Source organism: Martes martes, assembly GCF_963455335.1.
Source record: "Martes martes genome assembly, chromosome: 1".
In the NCBI taxonomy this organism is placed as follows: domain Eukaryota; kingdom Metazoa; phylum Chordata; class Mammalia; order Carnivora; family Mustelidae; genus Martes; species Martes martes.
Genome location: NC_137888.1, coordinates 59,277,446 through 59,302,197, shown reverse-complemented (window position 1 = coordinate 59,302,197; position 24,752 = coordinate 59,277,446). Strand labels below are relative to the sequence as shown.

Below are 24,752 nucleotides of genomic sequence, written 5' to 3'. Positions count from 1 at the left end.
CACTTTATGAAAAAGATCAGTGGTCATCGACTCCCAGGGCCAATGTATTTTAGATAATGTTTTCCTTGTGGTAAATATTTAAATTCTAGTCAAAGTTAATTTACAGCATGTTTGGAGTGCATTTTATGAGGGGACCTTTTGTTATTTTGATTCTGTTGTTGACATAGTAGTTTCAGAAAATGAAAACCTATTTTAGCAGAACATAGTGGATACTGATGTCCTTTCAAAACACACAGTATGAATGGGCCATTTTCTAGGGGCAAAAATACCAAACACTTCTTATTTTTGACTGAGGTTACCAATTAGAAATACACTGAAAAGTGAGCTGATGAGGTTTGCATATGGCAGCTCCCCTCACCTTGCTCCTTACACTGGTGAACTCACTTGTCCTCTCCTGTAGACACTATCCTGTCTATAGTGTGGGCTAAGCTGGAACATGGCTCCAACATCTAAGTGCTCCTGATTGTTGTCCTACATCTTCTCCCACCCACTCATGTGTATGTACCCAGTTGTTGCTGGCAAAGCTGGAGGCTGCTGATTTGCCTTGTGGTCCTCTTGGTACATCTCCCTACTGGTGCCTTTCATAAGAGAGTGGTAGTATTCTCAGGGTGTTATTTAGGAAGCATTATTATGAGAAGTAAGACTATATTTTTGAAAATAGTCTGGTCATTCTATGATACCTATTGTGCTTATTAGGGTTTAAACAGTGTATTAAACATATCTATCCCACTCTTCTTGCCATTGGTTTTTGAACCCAAGTATACATTTTTACATTTATCATATTAAATTTAATTTTGTTAGATTTTACTCATTGTTCTGGGAAATTTTTATGTCCTTTTGTTCGTCATATAGTATATTCACTATGCTTCTGAGATATATGTCACTCCAAAATGTCAAAATACCAACTGGAAGGAAACCTCAAGAGAAAAGAAGTCAAATACTTCACAGAGGGTCCCTTCATGAACACCACCAATTTCTAAACTGGCTTCTTTTAAAAATTTCACCCTAATTTCTTTAGTCTTTTACAGTAAATCTCTACATCTAATCCTTTAGGAAAAATCTACCCCATTCCCAGGAGTTAGTTCTAACCTAGGACTTGGGCCTCTCCCGACAAGGCTAGCCTAGGAGACAACACCAAATCTCTTTGAAAGATACTTTCTCAAAGGCTGAGTTATTGAGCCTAGGTTAAAAGGATGGGGTGTGTCAATAGATTCATCCAGGGTAGCTTTGGTACTTCACAGAGAAGTCCTTCTCAATCTCTCTGTCTCCTGAGGTGAATCTGTGTTCCCTCATGCTTTCCATAGCATTCTGTTCTCCTGTCCCAGGACAACAATCTTTACCTGAATGCTATAGTCTAAATCAATAATGAGAACCATTTTCTGTGAAGACATCATCTACATCCATTTTCTCCTCTTATAATGAAGATTGTGCTTGAATCATTAAGGAGGCCTATTTCCCCTTTCCAGGGGATCACTGGTAAAATCAAAACAGGGCTCATCATTGTGTCTCGCTGAATAATGGAACCATTTACTCCTTAGGGACACTTTATATCCAGAAAGACCTGACAAATACCTTGACATTGGGCAAATTAGAATTCTTATTCAGGCTGTATTTTCTCACTAATCTCCATATATACAGAGGAAACTATTATAATTTATTATTTTCCAGTTGGAAGCAATATCCCAGGGATCACGTTTTGGCTGGTGTTCCCATTACACCTACTTGCTAATTTGCATGAAGAAGAAATGACTTTTGGAAAAATAAAATCAGGACCTTTTCTTTCTTTTTTCTTAATTTTTTAAATTTTTAATTCAATTCAATTAACATATAATGTATTATTAATTTCAGATGTAGAGAACAGTGATTCACCAGTTTTATACCCAGTGTTCAATACATCACATCAATTTCCATTACCCAGCTCCCCCTTCCTCTGACCCTCTCCCCTCCAGCAACCCTGAAGTTGTTTCCTATGATTAAGAGTCTCTTATGGCTTATCTCTCTCTCTGATTTTGTCTTGTTTCATTTTTTTTCTTCTTTTCCCCTATAATCCTCTGTTTTGTTTCTTAAATTCCACATATGAGTGAGATCATATGATAATTTTCTTTCTCTGATTGACTTATTTTGCTTAGCATAATACCCTCTAGTTCCAATCACATTGTTGTAAATGGCAAGATTTCAATTTTTTGGATGGCTGAGTAGTATTCCATTTTGTGTGAGTGTGTGTGTGTGTGGTGTGTATATACCACATCTTCTTTATCCATTCATCTGTCAATGGACATCTGGGCTCCTTCCATAGTTTGAACGTTGATGCGGACATTATAGACATTGATGCTATAAATATTGGGGTGCAGATGCCTCTTTGGATCACTGCATTTGTATTTTGGGGGTAAATACCCTGTAGTGCAATTGCTGGGTTGTAGGGTAGCTCTATTTTCAACTTTTTTTTTTTTTTATTTTATTTTTTATTTTATTTTTTATTTTTTTTAAAGATTTTTATTTATTTATTTGACAGAGAGAAATCACAAGTAGGCAGAGTAGCAGGCAGAGAGAGAGGAGGAAGCAGGCTCCCTGCTGAGCAGAGAGCCCAATGTGGGGCTCGATCCCAGGACCCTGGGATCATGACCTGAGCCGAAGGCAGAGGCTTTAACCCACTGAGCCACCCAGGTGCCCCTATTTTCAACTTTTTGAGGAACTTCCATGCTGTTTTCGAGAGTGGCTGTACCAGCTTGCCTTCCTACCAACAGTGTAAGAGGGTTCCCCTTTCTCAGCATCTTTGCCAATGTCTGTCGTTTCCTGACTTGTTAATTTTAGCCATTCTAACTGGTGTGAGGTGGTATCTCATTATGGTTTTGCTTTGTATTTCCCTAATACTGAGTGGTGTTGAGCATTTTTTCATGTGTCTATTGGCCATTTGTAGGTATTCTTTGGAGAAATGTCTGTTCATGCCTGCTGTGCATTTCTTGATTTGATTAGTTCTTTGGGTATTGAGTTTGATAAGTACCTTATAAATCTTGGATACTAACCCTTTATCTGATAAGGCATTTGTAAATATCTTTTCCCATTTTGTTAGTTGTCTTTTGGCTTTGTTGACTGTTTCCTTTGCTGTGCAAAAGCTTTACCAAAAGCTTGATGAAGTCTCAATAGTTCATTTCTGCCTTTGTTTCCCTTGCCTTTGGTGATGTTTCTAACAAGAAGTTGTCATGGCCAAGGTCGAAGAGGTTGCTCCCTGTGTTATCCCCAAGGATTTTGAAGGATTCCTATCTCACATTTAGGTCTTTCATCCATTTTGAGTCTGTTTTTGTGTATGGTGTAAGGAAACAATCCAGTTTCATTCTTCTGGATGTGGCTGTCTAATTTTCTCAACACCATGTGTTGAAGAGACTGTTTTTTTTCCACTGGATGTTCTTTCCTGCTTTATGGAAGATTAGTTGGCTGTAGAGTTGAGGGTTCATTTCTGGGTTCTCTAGTCTGTTCCACTGATTTATGTGTCTATTTTTGTGCCAGTACCATACTGTCTTGATTATTACAGCTTTGTGATAGAGTTTTAAGTCTGAAATTGTGACACTGGCTTTGGCTCTTTCTTTTTCTTTTTACAAATTTCCTTTGGCTATTTGGGGTCTTTTCTGGTTTCGTACAAAGTTTAGGATTATTTGTCCCACTGCTGTGAAAAATGTTGATGGTATTTTGATAGGAATTGCTCTGAATGTAGATTGCTCTGGGTAGCATAGACATTTGACAGTATTTGTTCTTTCAATCCATGAGCTTGGAATGTTTTTCCATTTTTTTGTGTTTTCCTCAATTTCTTTCATGAGCGTTCTATAGTTTTTTGAGTACAGATTCTTTGCCTCTTTGATTAGATTTATTCATAGGTATCTTATGGTTTTTGGTGCAATTGTAAATGGAATTGACTCCTTTCTTTCTCTTGCTTCTGTCTCATTGTTAGTGTATAGAAATGCAACTTATTTCTGTACATTGATTATATCCTGCCACTTTGCTGAATTCCTGTATGAGTTCTAGCAATTTTGGGGTGGAGTCTTTTGGGTTTTCTACATAGAATATCATGTCATCTGCAAAGAATGAAAATTTGATGACCTCTTTGCCCATTTGGTGGCTTTTTATTGTCTGATTGCTGAGGTTTGGACTTCTAGTACTGTGTTGAACAACAGTAGTGATAGTGGACATCTCTGCCATGTTCCTGACCTTAGGGGAAAAGCTCTAAGTTTTTCCCCATTGTGAATGATATTTGCTGTAGGCTTTTTATATATAGCTTTCATGATATTGTTCCCTCTATGACACACTGAAGAGTTTTAAGAAAGGATACTGTAGGGACACCTGGGTGGCTTAGTTAAGCATCTGCCTTTTGGTCAGGTCATGATCTCAGGGTCTTGGGATCAAGTCCTGCATTGGGCTCCTTGCTTAGCATGGAGACTGCTCTCTCTCTACCCCTCCTCTGCTTGTGTTCTGACAAATAAATAAAACCTTTAAAAGAAAAAAGAAGGTGTACTTTGTCAAAATGCTTCTTCTGCATCTACTGAGGGGATCATATGGTTCTTGTTCTTCTCTTATTAATGTTGTGTATCACATTGATTGCTTTATGGATATTGAACCACCCTTGCAGCCCAGGTATAAATCCCACTTGGTTGTGGTGAATAATCCTTTTTCTTTTTTTTTTTTTTTTTTTTTTTTTAAGATTTTATTTATTTATTTGACAGATAGAGATCACAAGTAGGCAGAGAGGCAGGCAGAGAGAGAGGAGGAAGCAGGCTCCCTGCTGAGCAGAGAGCCCGATGCGGGGCTCGATCCCAGGACCCTGGGATCATGACCTGAGCCGAAGGCAGAGGCTTTAACCCACTGAGCCACCCAGGTGCCCCTGTGGTGAATAATCCTTTTAATGTACTGCTGGATTCTATTAGCTAGTATTTTGGTGAAAATTTTGACGTCCATCTTCATCAGGAATAGTGGTCTGTAATTCTCTTTTGGTGGGGTCTTTATCTGGTTTTGTGATTAAGGTAATGGTGGCCTCATCAAATAAGTTTGGAAGTTTTCCTTCCATTTATTTCTTTTTCTTTTTCTTTTTTTTTCAAACAGCTTCAGAAAAATAGGTATTAATTCTTCTTTAAATATTTGATAAAATTCCCCTGGGAAGCCATCTGACCCTTGTTTGACTCTTGTTTGTTGGGAGATTTTTGATTACTGCTTCAATTTCCTTGCTGGTTGTGGGTCTGTTCAGGTTTTTTATTTCTTCCTGTTTCAGTTTTGATAGTTTTATGTCTCTAGGAATGTATCCATTTCTTCCAGATTGCCTAATTTGTTGACATGTGGTTGCTCATAATATGTTCTTATAATTGTTTGAATTTTTCATTGTTGGTTGTGATCTTTCCTCTTTCATTCATGATTTTATTTATTTTGGTCCTTTCTTTTTAATTTTTGGTAAGTCTGACCAGGAGTTTATAAATTTTATTAATTTTTTCAGAGAACCAGCTCTTAGTTTTGTTGATCTGTTCTGCTGTTCTTTTGGTTTATATTTCATTGATTTCTGCTCTAATCTTTATCAATTCTCTTCTGCTGCGTTTAGGCTTTATCTGCTGTTCTTCCTCTAGCTCCTTTAGATGTAAGGTTAGGTTTTATATTTGAGAACTTAATTCTTGAGAAAGCTTTATATTGCTATATGCGTCCCTCTAAGGACTGCCTTTGCTGCATCCTAATGGTTTTGAAGAGTTGTATTTTCATTTTCATTTTCATTTGTTTCCATGAATTTTTAAAATTCCTTTTCTTTTAGATTTTTATTTATTTTATTTGAGAGGAAGAGAGAGAAATACCAAGAGAGAGAAATACTGAGAGAGAGAGAGAGAGAAAGAGGGAGAGAGATACCGAGAGAGAGGGATACCGAGAGAGAGACAGAGAGAGAGAGAAAGTAGTGAGAGAGAGAGAGAGAGTGTGTGTGAGAGAGAGAGAATTAGTGGGAGAAGAGTGAGAAGCAGGTTCCCTGCTGATCAGGGTGCCCAAAGTGGGGCTCGATCCCAGGATCCTGGAACCATGACCTGAGCTGAAGGCAGATGACTAACTGACTGAGCCACCCAGGTGCCCCTAAATTCTTCTTTCATTTCCTGGTTGACCCATTCATTTTTTAGTAGGATGCTTTTTAGCCTCTATGTATATGAGGGTTTTTTGTTTTTTTGTTTCTTTTTTGCAAATTTCCTCTTATGATTGAGTTCTAGTTTCAAAGCATGTGGTCCACAAATATGCAGGGAATGATCCCAATCTTTTGGTACTAGTTGAGAACTTATTTGTGACCCAGTATGTGATCTGTTCTGGAGAATGTTCCATGTGTACTTGAGAAGAAGGTGGTTTCTCTTGCTTTAGGATGGAATGCTCTGAATATACCTGTGAAGTCCATCTGGTCCAGTGTGTCATTCAAAGCCCTTGTTTTCTTGTTGATCTTCCACTTAGATGATTTGTCCATTGCAGTGAGTGGGGTGTAATGTCCCCTACTATTATTGTATTATTATTGATGTGTTTCTTTGATTTTGTTAGTAATTTGCTTATATAATTGGCTGTACCCATGTTAAGGGCATAAATATTTACAATTATTAAATATTCTTGCTGGATAGACCCTTTAATTATGATATAGTGTCCTTCCTCATCTCTTTTTACAGTCTTTGATTTAAAATCTAATTTGTCTGATATAAGAATTGCCATCCCAGGTTTCTTTTGATGCCCATTAGCATGAAAAATGGTTTTCTACCCCTTCACTTTAAATCTGAAGGTGTTTTTGGATCTGAAGTGAGTCTTCAAGATGGCTTATCAATGGGGCTTGTTTTTTAATCCAATATGATACCCTGTACCTTTTGACTGGGGGGCAATTAGTGCATTTACATTCAGAGTAACTATTGAAAGATATGATTTTAGTGCTATTGTATTACCTGTAAGGTCACTGTTTCTGTATGTTGTCTCTGTTCCTCTCTGAACTGTATTACTTAAAGGATCACTTTTAATATTTCTTTTTTTTTTAAATTTTAAGATTATTATTTATTTATTTGACAGACAGCAATCACAAGTAGGCAGAGAGGCAGAGAGAGAGCGGGGGGAAACAGGCTCCCCGCTGAGCAGAGAGCCGGATGTGGGGCTTGATCCCAGGACCCTGGGATCATGACCTGAGCCGAAGGCAGAGGCTTTAACCCACTGAGCCACCCAGGCGCCCCAACTTTTAACATTTCTCGAAGGGCTGGTTTAGCTATCACAAATTCTTTTAGTTTTTGTTTGTCCTAGAATCTTTTTATCTTTCCTATTTTGAATGACATCCTAGCTGGATAAAATATTTTTGGCTGCATATTTTTCTCATTTAGCACCCTGAATATATCATGCTAGTCCTTTCTGGCCTGCCAGGGCTCTGTGGATAGATCTGCTGCCAGTCCAATATTTCTACCCTTGTAGGTTATGGACCTCTTGTCTCAAGCTGCTTTTAGGATTTTCTTTTTGTCTCTGAGATTTGCAAGTTTTACTATTGTATATTGCGGTGTTGACCTATTTATTTTAAAAGATTTTATTTATTTGACAGAGAGACAGCAAGAGAGGGAACACAAGCAGGGGGAATGGGAGTGGGAGAAGGAGGCCTCCCACTGAGCAGGGAACCCAGTGTGGGGCTTGATTCCAGGACCCCGGGATCATGACCTGAGTCGAGGGCAGATGCTTAATATCTGAGCCACCCAGGCACCCCAGTGCTGACCTATTTTTATTGATTCTTTTTTTTTTTTTTTTGAGCAGGGTTCTTTGAGCCTGCTGGACTTGAATGCCTGGTTCCTTCCCCAGATTAGGGAACTTCTCCATTATAATTTGACCCAGTATACCTTCTGCTTCTCTCTCTCTTTCCTCTTCTTCTGGGAGCCCAACTATTTTAATATTGTTTCACTTTATGTTATTACTTGTCTCTCAAATTCTTCCCTCATGATCCAGTAGCTGTTTATCTTTTTCTTAGCTTCTTTTATTCTCCATCATTTTGATGTTCTATATCACTGACTCTCTCTTCTGCCTCATTTTTCCACACAGTTAGAGCCTCCATTTTTTATTAAATCTCATTAATAGCCTTTTTGATTTCAACTTGATTAGATTTTAGTTCTTTTATTTCACCAGGAAGGGATGCTTTAGTGTCTTCTATGCTTTTTTTTCATGCCCAGCCAGTATCTCTATAATAATTATTCTGAACTCTAGTTCCAACATCTTACTAATGTTCATATTAATTAGGTCCCTGGCAGTCAGTAGTGCCTCTTGCTCTCTTTTTTGAAGTGAGTTTTTCCATCTTGTCATTTTGTCCATAGAAGAATAGATGAACAAGAGAATAAAATACTTAAAGGGCAACAATGACCCTAGAGAAATACACACTTAACAAATCAGAAGAGATCTGAACTGGGGGTGGGGGTGTGGAGAGAGAATATGATCAGGCTGGTGAATAGAACAGAGCCATATACCAGATTTTGGATGTGTTTTGGTATCTTAGAAGAAACTAGATTTCAAAATTGTAAAGAGAGAAAAAAATGTAATACATTGAAATGTTGGAATGTAACTGTAAAGAGGAAAATTTAAAAAGACTAATGAAAAGAAAAAAAAAGATTAAAAAAATAAGAAGAAAAAATAATATGATCAGACAAGTGAAGAGAACAGAACTATACACTAGATTTAGGGTGTATTTTAGTTGGTTAGAAGAAACTGCATCCCAAAATGTAAAGAAAGATAAAATTATATGTATACAAAAATAAAATTAAATACAATGAAAAGATAGAATGTTACTATAAAAATGAAAATTAAAAAGATTTTTAAAAAAAGAGTTGATAAAATAAGAAATTGGTTGAAAGGGGAAAAAGAAAAAAAATAAAAATGAAAGACTAAAGAATCATGGGCAAAAACCCCATGAATTCTATAGACTATTTTCCCATAGCACTGGAATTTTGCAGTTCCCTACAATCAGTGAACTTGCTCTTAACTGGATGTTCTTGCTGATCTTCTGGGGAAAGAGCCTGTTTTACTGATTCTCAGGTGTCTTTGCCCCAGGCTAAATTTCACTGCCTATGGCAGGGGGCCAGGCTAAGTAAGCAGCTCCTGAGGATTGCTCTAGGTGGCTTTTGTTCCTGAAGACTTTCCACACAGCTTTAGAGGATGAGAATGAACATGGTGTCCTTCCATCTCCAGCCCCAGAGCCTAGAGCTTGGGGCCCCACTCCTCAGTGAGCCCCCAGAGAAAAGCAGTCCATCACTCCCATCTCCTTGTTCTCCATCCACACACTGTGCTCACTTAGTCTGTGATAGAGCATTTCAGCCTCAGGCATGCAACCCTGTTTTGAGTCTCTAAACCCTGCAACCTCTCTGGCATGCCCCCATGCCACTCTTCCTTGGGGAGGAAGAGGAGTCTCCTCGGTTCTGCCACTTGTTGGGCTCCTATTCAGAGAGCAGTGGAATGACTGTGCCACAGTTCATGGTTTCTGGCAACCCTGAGCTGAGAGCCCTCTCCTGGGCTCACTGATAGGAGCTGGCTTCCTCACTCCAATGCCTAGGAGCTCTGCAGCTCTTAGGCACCACAGGTCTTCCTATGACCTTGGGGATTCTGAGACCATACTGTCCCAGCTAAGATTCTGCCGGTTTTACCTCCTGATCACCTTTCAGGCGGGACATCCCTCACAGGAGCAGACTTCTAAAAGTTCTGATTTTGTGCTGTGCTGCTATATCACTTTCTGGTAGCTGGCTTATGGAAGATTCCTCCCCCAACCCCATGGTCTGTCCTCCTATATATCGCCTTGGATTCACTTCTCCACACCTTCTGCCTTGCAGGAAATGGTCACTGTTCTATTTTTAGAGTTGCAGCTATTCTTTTTTTATATCTCCAGTTGAGTTCACAGATGTTCAGAGTGATTTGATAGCTACCTAGCTGAATTCCTGGGACCAGATGAAACTAAGGTCTCCTACTCCTCTGCCATCAATCAGGGCCTCTTCTTATAGAAAATATAAATTCAGAAACTTCTCATTGATTAAAGTATTTTCTTATTTTATAAGATCTGGGATTTTGAGACAGTAGACACTGCTGATTCTATTGATGATACTGGATTGTTAGAGATCGAGCCCATTAATGAACTTCAAGTAGGCAAGAATGTCAAACTCTTCTCTATGATAAAAATGAACGAGATTGGAAGTAATTTTTGGTTGGCTCAGGTAAGTTGTGTTCTTTTCTCTTGGCTCTTTAAAGTTACCTAGACAAAAAATAAAAATCATAACATAATTTATTGTCCCTATAAGTCCATTTTACTATGAAGACTACTATTGATAAGTCAATAAGACCACCTGAATTTTGGTATTTAGTTAACCTGTATTTTATACACAAAAACCAATTAGCATTCTTATTATATTAAACTGACTATATATGTATTATGAAAATGTTTCCTTTATTGTGTGTTCTAAGATATATAGCAATTGCTTTTGTTAAATTTCAGTCACACTTTAAAACATATGTAAGGTTTTGATATTATTGTTTGTTCTTTAACTAGAAGAAAATTCTTTTCATTTGATAGGAGTTAAAAATGATGAACTATTATTGGTTATTTAATTTTTTAGGATGCCAATGGAGCCATATGGAAGCTTGACCTTAGTTTTTCAAATATCGTAAGTTGTCTACTTTCCCCCCTAATTCTTATAACAAAAGTCTGTTATTCTTCTTTAAAAAATACTTTATCTTGGGGCACCTGGGTGGCTCAGTGGGTTAAAGCCTCTGCCTTCAGCTCAGGTCATGATCCCAGGGTCCTGGGATCGAGCCCCACATCAGGCTCTGCTCAACGGGGAGCCTGTTTCCCTTCCTGCCTCTCTGCCTGCTTGTGATCTCTGTCTGTCAAATAAATAAATAAAATCTTAAAAAAAAATAAAAAATACTTTATCTTTCTCTATATTTGATCATTGTTCCCATCAAAAACTTGTCCAACATGTCCTAGTCCTGAGAATTTATTCTCTCTCTCTGTCTGATTTTATTTAAAAAATGAACTATCTCAGCAAACTTTACTAGAAAAGTGGCAATGATAGTGCCTCATGTTATCCAGTGCTTTACAGTTGTCATAAACTTATGGTATTTTCATTTATATTATCTTCTACATCCCTCATAGCTACCCTGATGAATGGGTGGACAGTTGCCATCACCTCATTTTACTGGTGATGAAATGGAAAGCCTTCAAGTGCAAAGCCAATACTGTTTTTCCTAATTCCAAAGTCCAGAACTCTTTCTAGCCTTTTATGCTTTTGCTTTTTAAAAAGATTTGTTTATTATTTTAGAGATGGGAGGGACAAGGGGAGAGGGAGAGAGAGAATCTCAAGTAGACTCCCTGCTGAGCATGGAGCCTGACATGGGACTTGATCTCACCACCCTGAGATCATGACCTGAGCAGAAACTAAAGGTCAGATGCTTAACTGACTGAGATGCCCAGGTGCCCCAACCTATTATGCTTTTAAAAATTTCTATTCAGGGGCACCTGGGTGGCTCAGTGGGTTAAAGCCTCTGCCTTCGGCTCAGGTCATGATCCCAGGGTCCTGGGATCGAGCCCCACATCGGGCTCTCTGCTCACTGGAGAGCCTGCTTTCTCCTCTCTCTCTGCCTGCCTCTCTGCCTACTTGTGATCTCTCTCTGTCAAATAAATAAATAAAATCTTTAAAAAAAAATTTCTATTCAGATAAAATCACACATGTGTTATAGGGTTCTATTTATATATTTTTTAAAAACTTGAGCTTAATTTGATGTTAACTTTTCTTTAAGATCTAATGGGATTTCTTTTTATTATCAGACTCAAGATCCAGACTGCCTCTTCTCCTTCCATTCTGGAGCTGTTGAAGCCTTGGCAGTCTCTCCCCTCACTTACCTCATGGCCACTACTGCCTTGGATTGTGAGTAAGAACTCCAAATGAAAATACATCTGGTCTTTTTTGTTTTGTTTTCCACCCCAAATTTTATATGTGTTTGATGAAAAGCATTTGAGAAATTTTCCAAAAGGTAAGCCTCTTGATGCAAGTGAAGTGAGTTTTTGTGGAGGAGAGAGGAACTAAAGTACATCAACCTTGGTTATTGTGAAAGATTAAGGATATGGTAAGATACAAAAATGCCATTCATTTTGGTATTATCCACATTCATGCCTTTCCTATTTTTTTTTTTTCACCTTCCTCCTTCCTTGATGTGTGGTGAATCTTTGTGGGTTATGCAAAGTGAAATTAATCCATCAGTCAGTCATCAGTTGTTTGCTTTATTATTCATGATTACAAATTACCTGGTTGAGGGTATTCACGTAAATTTTTGACTAAAGAAAACATATTAGATTATTAGTTTATTTATGTATGAAATTTCTTGTTATAATGCTTAACATGTTAAGTGAGCCAAGGTTATTTTAAAAGATGACATATATATAATTTGTTTCTTTTAAAACTGTCTTTCTGTAGGCTATGTTAGAATCTATGATTTTGCGAGCAAAACTCCTTTGGCTCAGATGAAATTCAAACAGGGAGGTACTGCCCTTGCTTGGGTACCCCAACTGGTGAGTTAATGATGACAAACTTCTGCTGGAATGTATTGGTAAATATGGTATATCAGTGCTATTTCTTAGAAATCTATTTTATGACTCTGGATTTTGGAGAAGAATAAAACTTTTAACTTAGTTTATTCACTCATTCAGAATTTGATAGAAATCATATGACCTTGCTTTTGTGGTTCTGGTCCTGTTTTAATAAAAATCTATTTTTATGCCACTTGCAAGTTAGTAATCATTTCATGTTACACAAAATTCTGTTGAGTAATTATTTTATATCTGTCATCTAGCTGACTGTGATTTCATTTCTTCTGTTTATATTCCCAGCCTGCCTGCAATGTGCTGGGTCTTGGTCTAGCTTCTGGGAATATAGCAATGAACAGAAAGACAAAAATACTTGGCCACATGCATCTTACGCTTTAGTGGGAGAGAGGAAGCAGAAATGGACAATAAGGAAAAATAAGTAACATATGTGATATGTTAGATAATAAGGCCTATGGAAAAAAAATTAGGCAGATAGGGAGTTGTCCTAGTTATCTATTGCTATGTACTGAACTATTGCAAAATGTAGTGGCATAAAACAGCAATCTTTTTATTTTGCTCATATGCTGTCTGGATTGGGAAATCAGACAGGTGACAACAGCAGTGGATTGTCTCTGCTTCATTGTGTCTGGGGCCTGGAATCATGTAAAGCCTTCTTTATCATCAGTCTGGCACCTGGGCTGAAGACTGGGCTAAGCTGGACTGTCAATAGGAGTGCCTACCTAATAGCTTCTTCATGGGGCTTCTGCTTCACCACAGCATGGTGGCCTCAGGGTAGGCACATACTTCTTAAATGGCAGCTCAGGGCTCTAAGATCTAGTGTTCCAATAAACAGGCAGATGCTGTGGGCCTTTTAGAACCAGACTTGGAAGTCATATAATGTCAGTTGTTCTGTACTCACCTGAGTGAAGCAGTCACAAGGCCCAACCAGATTCAAGGAGGGGAGGGACCTAAATGGCATCTCTTTATGGGGGGACATGCCAAAGAATTTGCAGCCAAGTTTTTAAAATATCATGGGAGTATTTGAGGAATGTTTTATCCTTACTATTTTGGGTTGAAATCAAAGAGAAATTGTTCCAGGACCAAGATAAATGTGGAAATGGATGGAATCAAGACCAGGAGTAGAACTCAGGCCTGGGATTAGAGGCAGAACAATGAAAAGGTTAGAATAAGGAGAAACCACAGAGTGTTTGTCTTACCAAACCAGGCTGACTTTTTATCCCGCTTCATTTACACTCTTACCTGAAGTATTTCAATTATAGCCATATAATTAAATCATTTCTACAGATGGCTGTGCAATGTCCATAGAATGTTTCCTTTTTCAGCCTCCTATCCAAGTACTGATCACTGGATATCATGCAAAAATTAAATGCCTCATCTTTAAACCCTTTTGCTTCTCTAGAAAACTCCATATCTTTATGACTCAGCTCAGGTCAGACATCCTCTCTGCATAGCCCTCTGTGACCCTACCTTCATTCAGGTAGAGCTAGGCACTCCTCCCTCTATGATTTTTTTTTAAAGGACTATGTATATACTAATTTTATGAACCTTTACACAATGCACTAAGATGAATTGCTTTATTGTCTCTTTCCCACCAGACTGTTCTTCATGGGTGACAATTACACTCTATTCTACTTTGAACCTCTAGTGCCTCTATAGTACATTTAGACACATAGCAAATATTTATTGAATTAACAACATTCAACTGGAGTTGGACGGAATACAGTTTTTTCTTATTACCAAGACTCTCATAACTGCCTGGTCTTAGTGATGATCACTCTGCTCTAAAGAATATCAGGGCTCTTGCCTTTCTCCTGAATGCCTCCCAAGACAGCAGATTTAGTATATTGGGACACTGCTAGATTTTTTTTTTTTTCTCCAGCCCAGACTTCTCTGAGCTGCAGGCTATGTGCTTTCCTCATTTTGAGATCTCCAGGGGACCTCAAACCCAACACATCCAAGACTAGATTCATGATACTCTGCTGGCCTCCAAAACAATAATAGCAACAACAAACCACATAGACACTTGGCTCCCTTCCACTGTTTCCTATCTCAGTAAATGTCTCAGTCATCCTTGACACCTCCCTCTGCCCTTCTCCCCTGTATTCAGTCATCACCAAGTAGAGTCATTATAGCTTTCTCTAAACTATGCCCATATCCTTCCTCTCCATGACACCATCTTAGACCAAGTGACCACAATCAATTTCCTGGAGTAAGGCAGCCATTGCTTTATAAAGCATGTCACCTTTTATACACACACACATACACACAGACACACACATGCATACACATGCACACAACATACCCAAACCCCCAACTAAAACCCTTTCAATGGCTTTTCACTGCTCTTGGGATGAAGACTATCCTTAATGTGACATGTAAGCCACTTTGTGACCTGGGCCTTGCTTATCTCTCTCTTTAGCTTCTTTTCTGCCATATGACCTTTCCACAAGCTATATCCTCTCCCAGGCATGCTTCTCCCATCTCCCTGAACTTAATTTCTGGGCATCTTTCTGGTCTCAGCTCCACCATCTCTTCCTTGGTCTAGGTAAGCTTTCTTTGTTATATTCCCTCAGAGATTGTGTCTTTCCTTTAGCATTTATTTCTGTTCATAAGTTTATACTCATCTGCATGATTAATGTCTGTCCTCCCCCTAGACCATAAATTCTGTGAAACTGGGGACAAACTGCTTATGCTCACCCTTGAGTTGCTGGTGGTAGGTGCCTGGCACATGGTAGACAAGCTACTACACCAGCATTTGCTTCTTGAGTGTTTGAATTGCCATTGTCTACCCATCTCATCAGCAGCAGTGATAAAGAACTAGAATAGATGGAGGTTACCAGAAAGTTGTATAAGGACTTACCAATGAGCAGTCAATGTTAAATTACTTGGCTAAATAAAATACAGAGTTATCTGTTACATAGTACAACTTTCTTAATCAACTAATTTCATATATGTTGCATTTAATTTTTATCCAAGGTAAGCTACACCGGAGCACAGATTATTGCAGGATTTGAAGATGGGGTGGTTCGAATTCTTGAACTTTACGATCCAAAAGGACTCACAATTTTTGCAGGACGGAAGAAAATTTCTGATGCAGATATTAATTTGAAACAGGTTTTCAAACCTCATACTGCTCGTGTCACTGCCTTAGCTTATGAACGTGATGGAGAAATTCTAGCTACAGGGGTAAGTAGTAGATTTGTTTTTGTTTCCTATTGAGCTTTCATGGTTAAACTTATTTTATTTGTCTTTCTACTTGATGATAACTTATTTGCTGAAGTACATTTTAGAGAAAAACCCATATTCATATGGGTTCATATTATGTTCATATTCTTTTAGTATAGTCTGTGCATGACATTTCAAAATTTTCTTATAAATTGAGTTCTAATGCTTATTTTAAATGAATAGAAGTTTTCAACTGGGAGTTATGATCCTGTGTTATGTATAACCAATATTTTATCACATAGGTATGTTCTTAAACAGAATTGCCATAAGTGATGAGAATAACCTTGCACATTTTTAATGCATTAAAAAGTGTACATTTAATGCATTAATAAGTGAGCATATACTTTGTGGAATTTTTTGAGTTAACCTAAGTAAGGTATAGTGACCATTCTTTCAGAAACACATCCTGGAACACTTGGTTTGTCAAATGTTCTCAAGGGGGAAATGAAGCAAATATTTGAAATAAGGATTTTCCCAGAATAATCTGGAAAATATGATTATTGTGGGTATAGTTATATAGAGGATATACTATAGCTAGTAAGTGCTACTCTGTACTCTATGGAATAAATTTAAAAAAAAACCTGTGTTTCTTGGGTATTTCTTTTTTTCTTAGAGTAAAGATCAAACCGTCTTCTTCTTTGAGGTAGAAAAGGATTATAAGCCAATAGGGTATATTACTACTCCTGGACCTGTTCGCCAGTTAGTATGGTCTTCGAACTCCCATGTAAGTAATTAGTATTTGTCTTCATGTTTAAATCTCAATTACAGCATAATGAAGTGATCTGGAAGAGAGAGAACAAAAGGTGGAATTATTAGCCACATTCCTGGGTCCTGCAGTGAGGGGCCAGGGATGCTCTTAGCTTGGCTATTAGAGCATTACTGAGGAGTCCCACATCACACTCATTACCTCTTCTCTCTTCCATTCTCTAAATTGCTGGTCATGATTCCCCTCCCAAAACTTTGGGTTATATCAGGCTTTGCTTTAACACTGGTGAATTTATTGAGATGCACATGTCAGAATGTGTTGACTTGGGTCTATCAGTCCTTTTGACATTCAGAAGTTCAGTTCCAAGGTCTGAATGTCCTTGCCCTCATCTTTATCTCTTTGCTTCTGCGCCCTTTCCACCTCTATTTTCTCTTTGAATCTTCCACTGACTCTTTTCCTAAAACAGTTGGTGATTCAGGATTGGTTACAGATCTTACTTAATGCCTCTCATTTCCCTAAGTTTGAGCATTAGATAATTCCCGTCATCTGAATGTTGATTTAATTTCTAAACCAGGTGCTGTCCTGGGTTCTAGGATAATAATACTGATTGAACAGTATGAAGGTGTCAGAATTATTATTATTTTTTTTAAAGATTTATTTTATTTATTTGACAGAGAGAGATCACAAGTAAGCAGAGAGGCAGGCAAAGAGAGAGAGGGAGGGAAGCAGGCTTCCTGCTGAGCAGAGAGCCCGATATGGGACTCGATCCCAGGACCCTGAGATCATGACCTGAGCCGAAGGCAGCGGCTTAACCCACTGAGCCACCCAGGCGCCCCTGAAGGTGTCAGAATTATTGAAGTAACATCTATTAATCTACCTTGAACTTGTCTAAAGAAAAGGGCTACAACAATATAGTATCTAGAAAAAGCTTTTTAAAAAAGTCTTCATTGTTTTCATCTTTGCTGGGCACTGATGATGGAGTCAATAAGTAGTACAAAGCAATCTCTTCTGAAAGAGAAAAAAATGTACCTATTTTAGAAGTTAAATAACTATCACTGAACAATACAAGGTTTCAAAAGGGAAATGGTGACTAAAATATCACTGGTATAGACAACATGTGCTATGAATATAGAGCAGGGAAATACAAAGAAGGGGATAAGTTAACATAAGTTGTTATTTTGTATTATTCTACCTTAATATTGAGGAAATGGTGGGATATGTGTAGTTGGAGAGAAGGTGGGTGCTGGTGATTTAGGAGAAGGAAATGAAAGCTGCAAAGGGACCTGGGTTTTAAAGCATGAACACAACATGTGATATTATGTGCATCCTTTAATAATTTCTCTAGATTCAAAGTCAAAAACCCAAAAAGGTTAGAAACGGTGGGTGGGAAGGAGGTGGCTGTGACTACAAAGGGACATCTTGAAGATCCTAATGGTAATGAGGTAGTTTTGCATCTTGATTACTGTGAATGGTTCCATGAATCTACAGATGTGATAAAATGACATAGAATTATACACATGTTCTGTATTAATGTCAATTTTCTGGTTTTGATATTGTTGCATAAGAGGTAACCAATGGGAGAAACTGGGTGAAGGGTACATGATTCCTTTCTATACTATCTTGGTAACTTCCTGTGAATCAATAATTATTTTGGAATAAGAAGCTAAATTTTTTTTAATAGGCATAAAAGACCAAAATCCCCAACATAATTCTAAAGTTATTTCAGGCTGTGCTGCTGATTAGTGCTTGTATTTCTTGTATTTGGGAATTACTAATGTCAAAGCAGATTACCCTCATTTCACAGTGTATACATGTATCAAACCATCACATAGTACACTTTAAACTTATACAGTGTTATATTTCAGTTATGTTTCAATAAAGATGGAGAAAAAAGGTAAATTACCATGTGTAACTGATACGCTGCATACTTCAGTTATCCAATTAGCCATAGATGTTAGCTTCTACCAGTTCTCAATGGTCAGACCTCCTGCCTTCCTGAATGCATTAAACTTCTGTCTGCTATTTATAATTTGTGTTTCCAATAAGGGTGTACCACATGTACACACAGACTCATTCTGACTGCTGTGGTCACTACCATGATCACTCTGGGCAGCAGTGAGGCATGAGGGAAGCAGATGAGAGGTGGGTGGATCTATTGGGGAGCTATGTTCCAGACACTTGACCAGTGTATGAAAGACTGTGGACAAGAGCTATGTAGGAGGTAGAATTAACAGAATTTCTGGGGTAGAATTTTGAATTTCTGGGGATAACTTTGAGCTGTTTGAATGAAACACATGAGCTTCTCTAAGACATGTTCTTTTGCCTGCATTATTCTGGGACCACTGTCCTCTCTGTTGCTATAACCAGAAAATCTTGAAAATTCCAGCCTTTTCCCTACCTCTAACCACCCTGCCCTTCATTGGTTCACCAAACTTCTTTTTTTTTTAAATTTTTTTATTTTAATAAACATATAATGTATTTTTATCCCCAGGGATACAGGTCTGTGAATCGCCAGGTTTACACATTTCACAGCACTCATCATAGCACATACCCTCCCCAATGTCCATTTCCCTACCACCCTCTCCTGTCCCTCCTCCCCCCAGCAACCCTCAAGTCTGTTTTTTGGATTGAGTCTTTTATGGTTTGTCTCTCTCCCAATCCCATCTTTTCATTTTTTCTTTTCCTACCTCCCCCCAACCCCCCCCACATTGCATCTCCACTTCCTCATATCAAAGAGATCATATGATAGTTGTCTTTCTCTGACTGACTTATTTCGCTAAGCATAATACACTCTAGTTCCATCCACGTCGTCGCAAATGGCAAGATTTCATGTCTTTTGATGGCTGCATAGTATTCCATTGTGTATATATACCATCTCTTCTTTATCCATTCATCTGTTGATGGACATCTAGGCTCTTTCCACAGTTTGGCTATTGTGGACATTGCTGCTATAAACATTCAGGTGCACGTGCCCCTTCGGAGCACCACGTTTGTATCTTTAGGATATATACCCAGTAGTGCAATTGCTGGGTCATAGGGTAGCTCTATTTTCAGTTTTTTTGAGGAACCTCCACACTGTTTTCCAGAGTGGTTGCACCAGCTTGCATTCCCACCAGCAGTGTAGGAGGGTTCCCCTCTCTCCGCATCCTCGCCAGCATCTGTCATTTCCTGACTGGTTAATTTTAGCCATTCTGAGTGGGGTGAGGTGGTATCTCATTGTGGTTTTGATTTGTATTTCCCTGATGCCGAGTGATGTGGAGCATTTTTTCATGTGTCTGTTGGCCATCTGGATGTCTTCTTTGCAGAAATGTCTGTTCATGTCCTCTGCCCATTTCTTGACTGGATTATTTGTTCTTTGGGTATTGAGTTTGATAAGCTCTTTATAGATTTTGGATACTAGCCCTTTATCTGATATGTCGTTTGCAAATTTCTTCTCCCATTCTGTCAGTTTTGTTTTGGTTTTGTTAACTGTTTCCTTTGCTGTGCAAAAGCTTTTGATCTTGATGAAGTCCCAATAGTTCATTTTTGTCCTTGCTTCTGTTGCCTTTGGCGATGTTCCTAGGAAGAAGTTGCTGCGGTTGAGGTCAAAGAGGTTGCTGCCTGCGTTCTCCTCAAGGATTTTGATGGATTCCTTTCTCACATTGAGGTCCTTCATCCATTTTGAGTCTATTTTCGTGTGTGGTGTAAGGAAATAGTCCAATTTCATTTTTCTGCATGTGGCTGTCCAATTTTCCCAACACCATTTATTGAAGAGGCTGTCTTTTTTCTATTGGACATTCCTTCCTGCTTTGTTGAAGATTAGTTGACCATAGAGTTGAGGGTCTATTTCTGGGCTCTCTATTCTGTTCCATTGATCTATATGACTGTTTCTGTGCCAGTACCATACTGTCTTGATGATGACAGCTTTGTAATAGAGCTTGAAGTCTGGAATTGTGATGCCACCAACTTTGGCTTTCTTTTTCAATATTCCTTTGGCTATTTGAGGTCTTTTCTGGTTCCATATAAATTTTAGGATTGTTTTATTTCTTTAAAAAATGGATGGGATTTTGATAGGGATTGCATTAAATGTGTAGATTGCTTTAGGTAGAATAGACATTTTCACAATATTTGTTCTTCCAATCCATGAGCATGGAATGTTTTTCCATTTCTTTGTGTCTTCCTCAATTTCTTTCATGAGTACTTTATAGTTTTCTGAGTATAGATTCTTTGCCTCTTTGGTTAGATTTATTCCTAGGTATCTTATGGTTTTGGGTGCGATTGTAAATGGGACTGACTCCTCAATTTCTCTTTCTTCTGTCTTGTTGTTAGTGTAAAGAAATGTGACTGATTTCTGTGCATTGACTTTATATCCTGACACTTTACTGAATTCCTGTACAAGTTCTAGCAGTTTTGGAGTGGAGCCTTTTGGGTTTTCCACATATAGTATCATATCATCTGCAAAGAGTGATAGTTTGACTTCTTCTTTGCCAATTTGGATGCCTTTAATTTCTTTTTGTTGTCTGATTGCTGAGGCTAGGACTTCTAGTACTATGTTGAACAGCAGTGGTGATAACGGACATCCCTGCTGTGTTCCTGATCTTAGCGGAAAAGCTTTCAGTTTTTCTCCATTGAGAATGATATTTGCGGTGGGGTTTTCATAGATGGCTTTGATAATATTGAGGTATGTGCCTTCTATCCCTACACTTTGAAGAGTTTTAATCAGGAAGGGATGCTGCACTTTGTCAAATGCTTTTTCAGCATCTATTGAGAGTATCATATGGTTCTTATTCTTTCTTTTATTAATGTATTGTATCACATTGATGGATTTGCGGATGTTGAACCAACCTTGCAGCCTGGAATAAATCCCACTTGGTCGTGGTGAATAATCCTTTTAATGTACTGTTGGATCCTATTGGCCAGTATTTAGGTGAGAATTTTCGCATCTGTGTTCATCAAGGATATTGGTCTGTAATTCTCTTTTTTGGTGGGATCCTTGTCTGGTTTTGGGATCAAGGTGATGCTGGCCTCATAGAATGAGTTTGGAAGTTTTCCTTCCATTTCTATTTTTTGGGACAGTTTCAGGAGAATAGGAATTAATTCTTCTTTAAATGTTTGGTAGAATTCCCCTGTGAAGCCGTCTGGTCCTGGACTTTCGTTTGTTTGGAGATTTTTGATGACTGTTTCAATCTCCTTACTGGTTATGGGTCTGTTCAGGTTATCTATTTCTTCCTGGTTCAGTTGTGGTAGTTTATATGTCTCTAGAAATGTATCCATTTCTTCCAGATTGTCAAATTTGTTGGCGTAGAGTTGCTCGTAGTATGTTCTTATAATTGTTTGTATTTCTTTGGTGTTGGTTGTGATCTCTCCTCTTTCATTCATGATTTTATTTATTTGGGTCCTTTCTCTTTTCTTTTTGATAAGTCTGGCCAGGGGTTTGTCAATCTTATTAATTCTTTCAAAGAACCAGCTCCTAGTTTTGTTGATTTGTTCTATTTTTTTTTTAGTTTCTATTTCATTGATTTCTGCTCTGATCTTTATGATTTCTCTTCTCCTGCTGGGTTTAGGCTTTCTTTGTTGTTCTCTCTCCAGCTCCTTTAGGTGTAGGGTTAGGTTGTGTATTTGAGACCTTTCTTGTTTCTTGAGATAGGCTTGCACTGCTATATATTTTCCTCTCAGGACTGCCTTTGTTGTGTCCCACAGATTTTGAACCATTGTGTTTTCATTATCATTTGTTACCATGATTTTTTTCAATTCTTCTTTAATTTCCTGGTTGACCCATTCATATTTTAGAAGGATGCTGTTTAGTCTCCATGTATTTGCGTTCTTTCCAAATTTCCTCTTGTGATTGAGTTCTAGCTTCGGAGCATTGTAGTCTGTAAATATGCAGGGAATGATCTCAATCTTTTGGTACCGGTTGAGACCCGATTTATGACCCAGGATGTGATCTATTCTGGAGAATGTTCCATGTGCACTAGAGAAGAATGTATATTCTGTTGCTTTGGGATGGAATGTTCTGAATATATCTGTGATGTCCATCTGTTCCAGTGTGTCATTTAAGGCCTTTATTTCCTTGTTGATCTTTTGCTTAGATGATCTGTCCATTTCAGTGAGGGGAGTGTTAAAGTCCCCTACTATTATTGTATTACTGTCGATGTATTTCTTTGATTTTGTTATTAATTGGTTTATATAGTTGGCTGCTCCCATGTTAGGGGCATAGATATTTAAGATTGTTAGGTCTTCTTGTTGGACAGACCCTTTGAGTATGATATACTATCCTTTCTCATCTCTTATTATAGTCTTTGGCTTAAAATCTAATTGATCTGATATAAGGATTGCCACCCCAGCTTTCTTCTGATGTCCATTAGCATGGTACATTGTTTTCCACCCCCTCACTTTAAATCTGGAGTGTCTTCGGGTCTAAAATGAGTTTCTTGTAGGCAGCATATTGATGGGTTTTGTTTTTTTATCCATTCTGATACCCTGTGTCTTTTGATTGGGGTATCTAGCCCATTAACATTCAGGGTAACTATTGAGAGATATGAATTTAGTGCCATTGTATTGCCTGTAAGGTGACTGTTACTGTATATTGTCTCTGTTCCTTTCTGATCTACTACTTTTATGGTCTTTCTTTGCTTAAAGGACCCCTTTCAATATTCTCTGTAGAGCTGGTTTGGTGTTTGCAAATTCTTTCAGTTTTTGTTTGTCCTGGAAGCTCTTTATCTCTCCTTCTATTTTCAATGATAGCCTAGCCAGATATAGTATTCTTGGCTGCATGTTTTTCTCGTTTAGTGCTCTGAATATATCATGCCAGTTCTTTCTGGCCTGCCAGGTCTCTGTGGATAGGTCTGCTGCCAGTCTAATGTTTTTACCCTTGTATGTTACAGACTTCTTTTCCTGGGCTGCTTTCAGGATTTTCTCTTTGTCGCTAAAACTTGTAAATTTTACTATCAGGTGACGAGGTGTGGACCTATTTTTATTGATTTTGAGGGGTGCTCTTAGCATCTCCTGGATTTTGATGTTTGTTCCCTTTGCCACATTAGGGAAATTCTCTCCAATAATTGTCTCCAATATACCTTCTGCTCCCCTCTCTCTTTCTTCTTCTGGAATCCCAATTATTCTAATGTTGTGTCGTCTTATGGTGTCGCTTATCTCTCGAATTCTCTCCTTGTGGTCCAGTATTTGTTTGTCTCTCTTTTGCTCAGCTTCTTTATTCTCTGTCATTTGGTCTACTATGTCACTATTTCTTTCTTCTGCCTCACTTATCCTAGCAGTGAGAGCTTCCATTTTTGATTGCACCTCATTAATAGCCTTTTTGATTTCATCTTGGTTAGATTTTAGTTCTTTTATTTCTCCAGAAAGGGCTTTTATCTCTCCGGAGAGGGTTTCTCTAATATCTTCTATGCCTTTTTTGAGCCCGACTAGAACCTTGAGAATTGTCATTCTGAACTCTAGATCTGTCATTACGAATGTCCATATTGATTAGGTCTCCAGCCTTCAGTACGGCCTCTTGTTCTTTTTTTTGAGGTGAGTTTTTCCGCCTTGTCATTTTGTCCAGATAAGATTTGCTTTCTCCTCCTGTGGAATTCCGCTGTTCTTGGTGAGTGAAGTTGGTTTTGGCTGGGTTTCTTGTTGATCTTCTGGGGGAGGGGCCTGTTGTAGTGATTCTCAAGTGTCTTTGCTGCAGGCGGAATAGCACTGCCCTTGCCAGGGGCTGGGCTAAGTAATCCGCTCGGGTTTGCTTTCGGGAGCTTTTGTTCCCTGAATACTTTCCGTAGAGTTCTGGAGGATGGGAATGAAGATGGCGGCCTCCCAATCTCTGGCCCAGAGGATTGAGAGCTCGGGGTCCTGCTCCTCAGTTCGCCCTCAGAGAAAAGCACCCAACTGCCCCCATCTCCCTGGCCTCGGTCGCACTGGAGGAAAGCGCTCAATTGCTGGCACTTGGAGAAAAGCGCCCAGTCGCTTCCGTCTCCTTGGCCTCTGGCCGCACTCCGAGCCCACCCAGCCTGCGACCGGCTCAAGGTAACCCCGAGCTGAGAGCTCACTCCTCGGCTTTGTCGCTGTAGCCGGCTTCCCTGCTCTAATACCTGCGAGCTCTGCGACACTCAGACACCCCCGGTCCTTCTGTGACCCCACGGGACCTGGGGTTACGCTGACCCCACGTGGGCTTCCCCCCAGTTTAGCCTCTGGAGCAATGTCCCTCCATGGAGCAGACTTTTAAAAGTCCCGATTTTGTGCTCCGTTGCTCCACCGCTTGCCAGG

General features: G+C 38.8%; 1 protein-coding gene across 1 annotated transcript in view; it reads left to right on the top strand.

Moving 5' to 3' along the window:
- The window catches only part of CFAP44 (cilia and flagella associated protein 44), a 167,528-nt gene that overhangs the window by 30,493 nt on the left and 112,283 nt on the right, over window positions 1-24,752 (top strand). Inside the window, exons 10-15 of the mRNA XM_080822400.1 lie at window positions 10,041-10,196; window positions 10,596-10,643; window positions 11,807-11,906; window positions 12,453-12,547; window positions 15,560-15,769; window positions 16,422-16,532. Coding sequence (XP_080678526.1) covers window positions 10,041-10,196; window positions 10,596-10,643; window positions 11,807-11,906; window positions 12,453-12,547; window positions 15,560-15,769; window positions 16,422-16,532 — 720 coding nt within the window. The remainder of the gene's footprint in view (window positions 1-10,040; window positions 10,197-10,595; window positions 10,644-11,806; window positions 11,907-12,452; window positions 12,548-15,559; window positions 15,770-16,421; window positions 16,533-24,752) is intronic.